The sequence below is a fragment of the Colossoma macropomum genome, unplaced genomic scaffold (genome assembly GCF_904425465.1).
Source record: "Colossoma macropomum unplaced genomic scaffold, Colossoma_macropomum, whole genome shotgun sequence".
Lineage (NCBI taxonomy): Eukaryota > Metazoa > Chordata > Actinopteri > Characiformes > Serrasalmidae > Colossoma > Colossoma macropomum.
This window is the reverse complement of record NW_023494802.1, coordinates 41,651,572-41,664,599: the sequence shown is the minus strand read 5'-3', so window position 1 is coordinate 41,664,599 and position 13,028 is coordinate 41,651,572. Positions and strand designations below refer to the sequence as shown.

General features: G+C 39.6%; 1 protein-coding gene across 1 annotated transcript in view; it reads right to left on the bottom strand.

Annotated features, from left to right (window-relative positions):
* LOC118822942 overlaps positions 1–9,477 on the bottom strand; it is a 42,702-nt gene extending 33,225 nt beyond the window's left edge. The window contains exons 1-6 of the mRNA XM_036592267.1: positions 9,057–9,477; positions 7,542–7,684; positions 6,285–6,359; positions 3,909–5,667; positions 1,877–2,050; positions 478–654 (exon numbers count right to left, since the gene is read on the bottom strand). Of these exons, the coding sequence (XP_036448160.1) occupies positions 478–654; positions 1,877–2,050; positions 3,909–5,667; positions 6,285–6,359; positions 7,542–7,677 (2,321 nt within the window). The 5' untranslated portion in view covers positions 7,678–7,684; positions 9,057–9,477. The remainder of the gene's footprint in view (positions 1–477; positions 655–1,876; positions 2,051–3,908; positions 5,668–6,284; positions 6,360–7,541; positions 7,685–9,056) is intronic.
* Between the last annotated feature and the right edge of the window lie 3,551 nt (positions 9,478–13,028).

Sequence of the window (13,028 nt, the reverse complement as noted above, 5' to 3'; positions counted from 1 at the left end):
AGACAGGTCTGGACTGCAGGCAGGCCATAGCACACATTTCCACTTTGCATCAGACCATCTCAGATGAACTGTGTTTACTGACAAGGGTTTTCTGAAATGTTCCCAAGCCCATGTGGTTATACTTATTACAGAAGCATGTCTGTTTTAAAAGCACTGCCATCTGAGGTTTTTTGACCTTGCCTTTTATGCACAGATTTCTCCAGATTCTCTTGAATTTTTTAATAATGCTATGCACTATAGATGGTAAAATCTCTACATTTCTTGCAATCATGTGTTGTGAAACATTGTTCTTAAGCTGTTAGACTATTCCCTTCCTTTTAGACCCAATTGTGATAGCTTCACCTGTTACCGCATCATCTGTTACATATACACCTGATACTGTAAAATATTGAATATTTATTAAAAAATTATTTTCAGCTAAATACCTGTAAAAGACAGTTTACAAATCACTGCTTTCTGTTTTTGTGATCATCTTACCTCAGTGTCTCAACTTTACAGTGTGGATTCCCCAGTCCAGCAGAGAGCATCTTCATTCCTGAATCCTGCATAGTTTCATTGTAACTGAGGTCCAAGTGTCTCAGACTTGACATCTTTGAGCTAAGAGCTGAGGTCAGAGCTGCACAGCCTTTTTCTGTGAGACCACAATTAGACAGCCTGGGATAAAACACATAGGAAAACACACTTCAAAATGAGATCTCTTTTAAAGATCTATATTTCCTAGAAAAAGCAATATTTCCTGAGCAAGTTTTAAGATGCAGAGCCTTTTTCTCGTCAAACAAATTCCAAGTTCTCTAATGAGAAGCAAAGCAAACTTTTTGTTTTAATAAGCAATAAACTGAGAGTTCTATAGCTCTATTTATGACTAAAACAGAAAGTACCAAAAGGAAAAATACAGCTCACTATTAATATCTTATGAGACACAAGGTTCTCATTTTATGATCATCTAGGATTCACTGTTTTAAGTCCCCTTTGGAGCAGTAAAGAGATGAAGAAGAGATTGCTGAAGTCACACCTGAGTATTCGAGATTCAGTGTGACAGAAATGTTACTCATCAACGTCTGATAAAAATGTAATAACTTAAAATGAAGATGAGCTCATTTGCATTAACTTTTATGTTTAGTGCTCAAAGCCAGGCATAGGTGACAAATCTATGGCATAATGGTTTACACTTGTTGCTAATTTCTCTTTCACCATGCAGAAAAATTAGCAGCAAATATAAAGTCAGACATAGATAAGAAAACTAACATAATGGTTTGCAGTGAACGTTTCATGTTCTCCCCACTGCTTTTCACCCATCCTGTAAAGACAGATATCATAGGTCCTTAACCCTGGTTAGACTATCGCCTCCTCTGAACATTTTAAAGTTATCTCTTCTTTAACTTTCCCTCTTCAAGTGGGGCATTCCAGGATTGGAAAACAATTACAAATGATAATATATTGGGGAATAATGATGAAAATATGCTTACATATTTTCAAGTAAATCTTAGACTGATCTCATTGCTTCTCATTGTTTTTCCTTAACACTGACATCAAACTAGATCTAAATATAAAGGATAGACCTAAGGGCTCATCTATCACTCATGATTACAAAATGCTGCTAAAATTATCTCAGTTGTGACTAACAATTACTACTTTCAGAAGATCAGAAAGATTTTGTGAGCAACTTTTTTATGGGAATTAAAAAATATTTTAAGCATTGTGTGTGTGTCTGTGTGTGATTGCACTTCTCACATTCAAGCACATCAAAATGGTACAGTCAAAATTTGAAAAAAATCCTCAAATTCTTCAACAGCCAGTATTTCTCAGTGTGTCAGTTTTTGAAAATATTTGTGTGTATGTGTGATGTACATCCACATAAATACAGTGATTAACTTACTTCAGTTTCTCCAGTTTACAGTGTGGATTCTCCAGTCCAGCAGAGAGCAGCTCCACTCCTGAATCCTGCAGTTCATTGTAACTGAGGTCAAGTTCTCTCAGACTTGAGGAGCTTGAACTGAGAGCTGAAGATAGTATTTCACAGCTTTTCTCTGTGAGATTACACTCACACAGTCTGGGAGATAAATTACATCAGAGGACACACAAACAGAGACAATAACAAAAATAATTAAAAGTAAAAACACTTTCTCTCACATGCATGCAAAAGTACACATTAAGTGTTTCCACATCTTCAACATGTGAGAATAACCTCTCCAACAGCTGCAGTTGTTTGTACATCAGGAGCCAGGGCATCAACAGGATCTAGCTAAACACGAGATTTCTAGGATATGATCCCGTTTTCACTGTAAGTATTTCTCTCAAATCTATTTAGTGCTAAGCTGGTTGTTTCCCATATGTATATTGGTTCCACTATGACTGGCAAACAAAGAGTTTTAGTGGTGCACCCCTTAATCCTGTATGTGCCCCAGAACAACCTTCAGTCTCCAACACCCCTAAACCTCTCATTTGAGGATGGGCTCATCTTAAGATCCCTTCCTTTTCATCCTGTCCCTTTCTTCATATTAATCCTACCCTCTCTTCTCATACATCCTTTCCTCCCATAAAATTCCAGATCCTCTGTCCTGCAGTTGCTGACCTGGGTTATAGTCCTTTAATGAATTATATCAACAAACTTTGCATCTCTGCTCACATAACCCACAGTGATTTCGCCTGCAATTGTTGCAAATTGGGACACCTTAAAAAGACCACTGCTTTACCTCTCCAGGTTAAACGTCTACTCTCAAACTCTCAGTCACATAGTCACATAGTCTGACACTGGCTGAGTATCTGACTCTAGAAGCCTGTGCAGGACCAATTTTTGTCCTGCTCTCACAAGATTTCATCCTGCTCCTGCAGAAATTCTGCACCATTTGTCCCCCTCACACCCACAAGCAAAACGGTTGGTCCCACATTGAGGACGTTGGTGCAGCACCGCCTGCACTCAAGGATGCCCGTGTCTGCCCCACATGTACCAGAACACAACCCATCATGTGTATGCCACCAGCACTGCCCTCCCTGACCTGTCGAACTCAGTGTTCCGTGACCCGCCGATCTCCATGCCTCATGACTGGTGGGTGGCCTCTGAATCTCCTGTTCTGCCAATCACTGCTGAGCCTATACCCCGATCACAGTTTTGCTCTCCCACTCTATATTTGGGCTTTTGTTGGGGGTGGGATGTTCGCTCAGGCCAGGTCCCTGGCCTGAGTTGGGTGATGGGGGTAGGTGCCAGGCACTTTAATAGACATTATATTTGATCTCAGGGTCCTTGCTGCAGAGCAGGGTTGGGGCCAGTTAACTTTCTTTTCCTTTAGGCTTAGGTTATGCTGCCCTTAATAAGTTGATGCTGATCTTGCATGGGCAGCATGGGCACCTTTAAAAGGAGAAGAGAGGGAACAGAGAAAGAGGAGAGGAGCAAGCTGCAGCTGTATCAGAAAAAGACTGACAAGCTAACAAGCTTGCCTTAAAGAAAGAACTGAAAAGTCTAGAAGTCACAGAGAGGTGGCAGGATTTTGTTTTGTTTGTGTTTGAATGTAAAATAAAGAGAATATGTTTGCTGCAAATGTTTCTGCTGCATCCTTCCTTTACCTGGGGTAGCAGAGGCTCTGGTGCATTAATGAAAAGCTTGATTAGAATAAAAAGCTTAACTTGAATGAAAATTCCGGTCCTGTATCAAGGGCTCCTAAATATTTTCCAAGTTTCATTTTTTTCTAAACCCACATCCATTTCAGATATTTCTGTAGATGCACTGGTTAACTTTCATTGGCTGGAAATATTCATATATTAGATGTATTTTATGTATTTAATTTTCACATTTACAGATCAAAAATATAATTTACATCATATTCCTCACTCTCCTATCTGTTAAGGACTCTTGAATATCATGTACTGTTAGACGATATTGTGATGTAATATGTTTCCCTGCAAAGACTCACATAACTCTTCTGCATGCTTTGACCACTGGCAGGAGCATCAAGAGACCTTCTTCTGATGGATCATATTTAAGTAGGTCAAAATCATCCAACTCTTCTTCTGAGTTCAGCAACACAAACACCAGAGCTGACCACTGGGTAGGAGACAGCCTGGTACCACTGAGACGACTATAACCTCTTGCATTCACATATGTTTGGACTTCTTTCACTAGAGAATGATCATTCAGTTCATTCAGACAGTAGAACAAATTGATGGATTTCTCTGGAGAGGGATTCTCCCTGATCTTCTCCTTGATGTACTGGACTGTTTCCTCTTTGCTGTGAGAGCTGCTTCCTGTCTGTGTTATTAGGCCTCGTAAGAGAGTCTGATTGGACTCCAGTGAGAGGCCCAGAAGGAAGCGGAGGAAAAGGTCCAGGTGTCCATTCTCACTCTGTAAGGCCTTGTCCACTGCAGACTTGAGGAAGTCTGACAGTTTGGACTTTCTGAAAATATCAGAGAGATCCATGGTCACCTGTTCTGTTACATCTTTGCTGATAAAGGAGAGAAATGCATATAAAGCAGCCAGAAACTCTTGAACACTCAGGTGCACAAAGCAGAACACCCTTCCCAGGTACAGCCCAAACTCCTCTCTGAAGATTTGGGTGCAAACTCCTGAGTACACTGACACTTCTCTGACATCAATGCCACACTCTCTCAGGTCCTCCTCATAGAAGATAAGATTGCCTTTCTCCAGCTGTTGGAAAGCCAGTTTTCCCAGTGCCAGAATCATCTTTCTAGTCTGTTGAAGATCAGTGTCACATTTACCATGGTACTTTTGGTCCTTGTGTTTGATCTGAAAGATCAGGAAGTGGGTGAACATTTGAGTCAGAGTCTTGGGGATCTCTCCACTCTCTGCTCCACCCAACACTCTCTCTAGAACAGTGGCTGCAATCCTACAGAAGACTGGGATGTGGCACATGATGTAGAGGCTTCTTGAGGACTTCATGTGTGAGATGATTTTATTGGCCAGGCTCTGGTCACTCTTGATTCTCTTCCTGAAGTACTCCTCTTTCTGAGGGTCATTGAACCCTTGTATCTCTGTTAACAGGTCAACACACTCAGGAGGGATTTGGTTGGCTGCTGCTGGTCGAGAGGTTATCCAGAGGAGAGCAGAGGGAAGCAGATTCCCCTTGATGAGGTTTGTCAGCAGCTCATCCACTGAGGCTGAATCTGTTACATCCCACAAGCTCTCATTGTTCTGGAAATCTAGAGGAAGTCGACACTCATCCAGACCATCAAAGATGAACATGACTTTGTGGGCATTACTGTCTACTGATCTCAGTCCTTTTATTTCTGGGAAAAAGCAATGAAGAAGCTCCATCAGTTTGAGCCTCTTCTTTATCAAACTGAGTTCCCTAAAAGGAAGTGGAAATATGAAGAGGACATCCTGATTTGCTTTTCCTTCAGCCCAGTCCAGAATGAACTTGTGCACAGAGATTGTTTTGCCAATTCCAGCAACTCCTTTAGTCAGCACAGTTCTGATGGGTCTGTCTTTAAAGAGGTCGTTGCACTTGACGGGTTTCTCCTCTGTTGCTGGTTTCCTGGATGTAGCCTCAATCTGTCTGACCTCATGTTCATTATTGACCTCTCCACTCCCTCCTTCTGTGATGTAGAGCTCTGTGTAGATCTCATTCAGATTTGCTGACTTTCCACATTGGAACATTCCTTCATTAATGCTATGAAATTTCTTCTTCAGTTTTTGTTTATAGACAGCCAACAAATCTGATAAGCAGACACAGACAACAAAAATATTAATAAAAGTTTTGGAGTAAATACAGCCATTTGTAGACTAATTGTCTTACATTTCTCCATTAGTTTGGACTTGTTATTGAGTTTGTCGATTTCTTGCAAGCAGATGTGGCCAACAACAACAATGTTTCAGTAGAACTATTTCACAGTGTTTCTTTATACAAATCAATATCATAGTTGTCATAGGACCAAATATTACACATCATTTACTAAACGCCTCTGAAATTATTTTGGAAATTAAGTGCAACAATGGACTCTAGGACTCAAATATTTCACGGCACTACATAGCATTAAAATGTCTGGAATCCTTAAACTTAAGTATAAGTTTAATACAATACATAATGTGCCCAAAGAACATTTAAAAGAACTGTACTGAATAAATATCCAGTGATATCTGCAGATGAATCAGGAACTTTGTATTTGATGTTTTATATGATTAATTTAAATCATTTTAAGTTTTCAGCTTGACATGAAAGAGGCTGTGAATTAATTAGTGTTTAAAAAATGTTCCATGATTCCATGTTCCATGAAAACAAAAACATCCAAGGACCGGTGAATACTATTTTCTAGGCAATGCACATACACCTTACCTTCACTGAGAGCAGGAGCATCAGGAGAGCCTTCAGCCTGAACATTGCTGATACTTAAACTGGAAGCCTCCTGGCCTAGAGGCAATATAAATCAGTTAAAAATCTATATAAATATAACAACCTACAAGTTGAGAGAAATAAGAACCCAGAAGTAGAGCCAGATTCATAAAAGTCACAGAGCTATTCTTAAAGTCAGCTCCACATGTAGCTCTTTTACTGCCCTGTTCCCGCTCAACAGCAAAATTAGGTTTTTAGGTAAAAATAATCCCCCTTTGCAGTAAAATAAAGCTCTGCTGATCGTTCAACACAGTTTAACAATAAATGGTCTTAAACTCTGGAGTTAATGTAGAACTGCTAATTCACCCTTTAACCCTGAAGATCAGCGCAGACTGCTGGTCACCATAGCAACACAGACAGCAATCTCACCAAGCTAGTAGCTAACGAAAAGGCAATGAGAGAGATTTAAGAACAACATTGATCATTTGGAGATGAATGGACTGATTTGTATTTATATTCACTCAGCTGATTTCCTGATATGTTTAATCTGCAATAAGAAACCGCCAAACACTAAAAAGGCTGAAGTCGCTTCTCATTCACTGGCTTGTGTGATTTTCCCATTACACCTTAAATGTACATGCTGGCACCTCAGGCACCATTTAAGGTGGAACAGGAAAATCACACAACAAGCTGGCGAATGAGAAGCGACTTCAGCCTCATAAAAAGTCAAACGTTTGGAGATGTCTTATGATAAACTCTTCCACTTTTACAGAAAAGTTTCCTGCCAGAGATGCAAGAAAAACTGCTATAGCTGAGCTATAGCTTAAAGCAGAGCAAAGTAAGTCTATTTTCACTTACATTTTTAGCCTACTAGTACATAAGCATGTACTGAGACAATTTTCCAGCCAAGCTGGTAAAATGGACATAAAATACTGTGGTTCCCAAGGTGGTTTGATTTTTGTTGAAAGGACAAAATGGCTCTTTTTGGGTTGCTGACCTCTGGCATAGACAGTAGCAAGCTAAATTCACAGGTAAATGTGCTCATACATATTAAAGACCTGCTTTTTATGAATCTGGCCCATAGCGTGGAGGATACAAGGAAAAAACTTCTACTGCTTATTGAATATCACATTAAAATGAAACAAACAAACAGGAATTCATGGCCATTCCAGCTGAATATACAGCTTATCTGTAGATTTAACTGCTCAGCTTGACAAAAAGATTCATTTACATAAAACCTGTTTCTCAACCGTCACTTACCTCCAGTTATGTTCACAACTGTAACCGAGCCTTGAAAATGGTTTCCATGGAGAAGAGGAGCACAAATGTTTCCTCCTGTCTGAGCTGTTATGTTGGTCAGGACAGGATCGACATGAGCTGGAGTGGAAGCTTCCATCTTCTAGCTAAAACGTTATTGATCAAGTCAGAAACAAATATTTTGGCAGTTGAAACTCCAGCAGTTTCCTCTGTTCTTTCTCACCAAAGATTATTTTTGTTCCTTTCTCTTCATAAAATCACCAATGGTGAAGATTTCAATTCCATTTTTAACTGGGTTGGGCTGGATTAGCTCACCACCACAGGATGTAGCAGTAGAAGATTATTCACAGGCTGAAGAGGATGGAATGATGTGCTGCTTGACCAATCACAGCAAACGGGCTAAACCACTGGGAGTGGTGCATTTGGATAGGACGGAGTACTATGTATTGCATGGTAAAAAAAACTGGCAAATTTATCACATGAACAAAATGTGTGCCTGCAGGGACGGACATCTCTCACAGGTACCACATTACAATGAGATTACCTTTATATCTGACACTGTTACTCTGTATTCTATTCAAGTAACTTCATCAGTGGAATATAATTTCAATGTGCCGTTGAATGATTTTTTTTTACTTTAGTCTCTGTGTTTATAGGTGTTTGTAGGCCACAGCATTTGCTTAATGACTGGGTTAGTTCTGCTCCCGATATCTCTTTAGTTTCTTCTGGGCAATAATGAGATCAGATGAGTAGCTGAAGTCGCTGCTTCTACTCAGATGCCTCTAGAGAAAAAGAGTTCAGTAATATCACGTCTCCTCTGGAGTTTTAGCTCAGATTTGCCTATATAAGTATAGGTACCTATATAAGTGACTATATATATATACAGTATTTACATTACATAATAGCTGTAATCTACACACATGTATTAAACCGTACATCATGATATTAAGCTGTAAGACAATGGAAATACCTTGGTTTTTAATCATCCTGTACCAAGGCTGAAGGGGGAAAAACCAGACAGCCCTTCTAATGAGTGAATCAGCTTGTATAATCTCCATAAAAAAGCACTGACCAAAAGAATTGGACAGTTTGTAGCAGCCAACCTTGACAAGCATGGGCTAGAGGGGCATAAAGCCCCCCAGCATTGGGCTGTGGAGCAGTTAAACTGTGTTCTCTGGAGTGATGGAGGTCCATCCAGTACCTTTGGGATGAGTTGGAGTGTCCATAACTGACCATCCAACATCAGTACCTGACCTCACTAATGCTCATTAAAATCCTCACAGCAATGTTCCAACATCTAGAAGCCTCCCCAGAAGAGTAGAGGCTGTTACTGCAGCACAAACTCATTAACACCTTCATTTCAGATGAAACACTACGGGAGTGTAAACTTCCTCCACTCATTGGCTGCACCCAAATGACCTCCTTCAGTTGAGGCTTCAGTAAAAACCGACTGAACTGCTCTTTATCTAATGTAGAATTACATCATTCATAAACATCGGCTCAGATTTACATACTCACCGTGTTTCCTGAAGTGCTCTTTGTTCCTCTCTTCATTAAGCGAAGCTGCTGAGCTTCACATACACTCAAACTGGTTTGGACTGGTTTATTTTACCTGAAAAGGAGGTTAAGCTTCCCCATCATATTTAAAAAAAAACAATTCAAAGTCTGTTTCCCACATACTTCCTCTGCGTGATAGTACCTGCACCACACGCAATGGCCATTCACATGTACAGCATTTGCTCTGCAGAACGGAGAGTTTGACACACATCTTTCTTCCAAACAGATAAACTCTGCTCTGCTCAATAAAAAAATCATTGATAAAAGATGATACATCTGTTTACCCTGATGGGCCCCTGAGACCGAGAAATCATTTTTGAAATTTAGTTTTTTCATAGAACATTTTTTACTGTGTTCTGCTGTGTGGCACTGGCATGTGGAGAAAATGTGACTCACTGAATGCGCTGCCAGTGTAAGCGCTCTGACCTGTTAACATTTAAATGTCAAATGTCATGTTTAAAAACAGCAACACATGGTATATGTCCCTGACTCGTATAAATACCTTATAATTTCAAGTGTAATTTACCAAAATGGCAAAACAATTACATCATATTACATTGTTTTCAAAATAGTTGGGAGGCTGTGCAAAATGTAAATAAAAAACAGAATGCAATGATATGCAAATCATTTAAACACTATATTTCATAGAAAATAGTACAGAGATAACATTTCAAAAGTGGAAACTCTGAAATTTTATTGTTTTTTGAAAAACATATGCACATTTTGAGTTTGATGCCAACAACATAATTTTAAAAAGTTAGGATGGGGGCAAAAAAAGACTGGTAAAGTTGTGTAATGCTAAAAAAAACAAAAAAAAAAACAACAACAACAACAAAAAAAAACACCTGGTGGAACATCTCACAACTAAGACTGGGCTTACTGGCAACAGGTCAGTAACATGACTGGGTATAAAAGAGCATCTCAGAGAGGCGGAGTCTTTCAGAAGTAAAGATGAGGAGGGGTTCACCACTCTGTGAAAGACTGCACAGGCAAGAATAATGTTTCTCAATGCGAATTATAAAAGATCTTGGAAATTTCATCATCTACAGCAGAACATCATTAAATGATACAGAGAATCTGGAGAAATCTCTGTATGTAAGGGACAAGGCTGAAAACCAGTATTTGCTGGCCGTGATCTTTGGGCCCTCAGGCAGCACTGCAGAAACACTTTCGAAAACCACTGTCTGTGAACACAGTTCATCAATGCATCCACAAATGCAAGTTAAAAGTCTATCCATACAAGGAAGAAACTTTACATAAACAGGATCCAGAAACACTGCTCATTTAAAATGGACTGAGACAAAGCCCCTGTGGTCCGACGCATCAAAATTTTTAATTCTTTTTTGGAAATCGTGGACGTTGCATTCTCCGGGCTAAAGAGGAGACGGACCATCCAGATTGTTATCAGAGTTGTTATCACAGTTAAAAAGTCAGCATCCGTGATAGTATAGATGTGCATTAGTGCACATGGCATGGGTGACTTGCACACCTGTGAAGGCACCATTAATGCTGAATGATATATATGCAGGTTTTGGAACAACATATGTTGCCATCCAGACGACGTCTTTTTCAGGGAAGGCCTTGCTTAAGAATGGGAAACATTTCACTTTTAAAACGACAGCAGTTGGGGTAACACAGGGGTAAACAAGCCCCCATCCCAACTTTTTTGAAATGTGTCGTTGGCATCAAATTCAAAATGGGCATATATTTTTCACAAACAATAAAAATTCTGTTTTAACATCTCATATGCTGTCTTTGTACAATTTTCAATTAATTGTAGGGTTTCAGTGATTTGCACATCCTACAGTCTTCCAAGTTTTTTGGTTGTACCTTCGGTTTGTAAGTGTTAACATGTATACAGCATCTAATGAAAACAGCTTTAAGAAAGTCTCACAGTGTAAAGCCAGGCTTAGGGTTAAACCTGACTCTGTTTTCTTTTACTCTTAAAACTTCATCCCTCTCTGACTTCTCAGAGTTCTCCTGCCCTGATGCTAAATTTTCCACTATGACAAAATTTCTCGCTGTGCCCTCAATGATCACCCTACTAACAAAGACCAAAGGACCACTAGGGTTAAAACCTGATAGTTTTCTTCCTAATGGGAACAGACTTAACGAGCATCATCAGAGACCACTAGTTTCCTAAAGAACACCTTTAGATCCTATTCAAGACAACTCACCAGTGGCTTTCATCACTCAGTATGATGTAGTGACCTTCTAGTCTGGCTGTTAGCATTGATAATTCCACAGCCAACACAGCAGCACTGAGGAGCAGAGACCATACTGGACTCTCTAAGATCAACGTGGTCCAAATAAAGAACAATAGCTGGGTCCATTCTGTAGGTTAATCATAGTTTTTTGATTGACTGTAATATAAACAGTTGATATTATGTTAAGCTCAGATTATATAATAAATCAATCACCAAGAAAGAAATTGCTGAGGGACGGCACTAAAATGCAGTAAATTAATAAAAAGAATTATACTTTTAAAAGAGAAAAACACTGCTTTTAAAGTTTATTAAAAACATTCAAGTTTAATAAATTAGTGAAAAAAGTTTAGAAGTACATTCAATTCACTAGCTCTCACATCTGTCTCTCTCACACACATACACACATAGGGAGTGTCCCATCTCATCTCCAGGCGTTGACCTTTGACCCTGACCTGTGGGATTGGGCTCCACTGCGGCGCCCTCGTGAGGTGGTGCTGGGAGCAGAGCGGGACGGAGGCTGACGCTGCTGAAAAAGTAGAGAAACCCTCAAAAAATTAGGGATATTTAATATAATGTGTGGTAGAGAACATACAGCTCTGCTAATATAGTTTCACTGCGCAGATGGGTTAAATGCGGAGGTGGATTTCGCTGTTGAGGGACTAATAAAGGGTAATTTTACTTGTGCTGCCCCTGCAGTGGAATAAATGTGAAGGTTCTGAAGTGACCTTTTTGAACAGGTCCAACTGAAAAATCTCGGTTACTATAATTTGTATAACAAGTGTTGTATTCTGTGATGATAAACATCTTAATCTGAGCAGTATTACTGAATAAAATGATCAGTGCTATGTTCTAAAAATGCTAAGCAGCTTATATGTTCAGCCAGTGGTATGTAAACGTACAAGCAGAACTACAAACAGAAACACATGATGAATCTTTTAACAAAACTTTTCAAAGCCACACTGATGACTAACCAGGTAACCATAAATGACTCATATTTCAGGCAGACAGCTATCTAACCACAGATAGACTCTCTGCCCTGATTTTAGTTCTAGTTTTAGACATCAAACATTTCAAAACCAAGGCCTGGAAAAACCAGCCAGCCAACATTATATCATCCACTCTGACACAGGACAGTGTATCTAAATATCAATTTAACTAGACAATTATATAAAAAAAACATTTTCTAAGTGTCACACAGCTTCATTTCAGGGAGTGGTGAAAGCCTCAGCTGAAGTGATGAAACCCACATTCGTAACCTTTAACTTGATAACTTGTCCGGCCCAAGGACTGCAGAGCAGGGGCTCCCAATACCTGGTGACCCAACACAGCACAGCTCACTCAATTCAACTTGTTAACTAACTAATAAGCTCCTTGTTGGCTGATCAGGTGTGTAGCGAAGCAACAATATGTGCAGAGCAAAGGGTTTTAAGGTTGTATCTTCTGACCTTTTTAGGAAAGATGATGCAGCCCAGATGTCCAGATGATAAAAAGTTGGTGTGAAACCCCACAGATTTACATGATGTAGCTGCCATATAGATACACTCACAATACTGCAAATTTAGAGTTGGCTGACTGAAAAAACTGACAGAAAAAACAGAGAACTATAAACTCAGCCTATTGGCTACTTTCTGTTTTCTGAGTCACTCTGCTGCCCCTCTTTGTCCAGTAAACACGAGCTCATTTAGAAGCAAGAACAAAGATGTGCAGGAGTGAGAGACATGTTTGC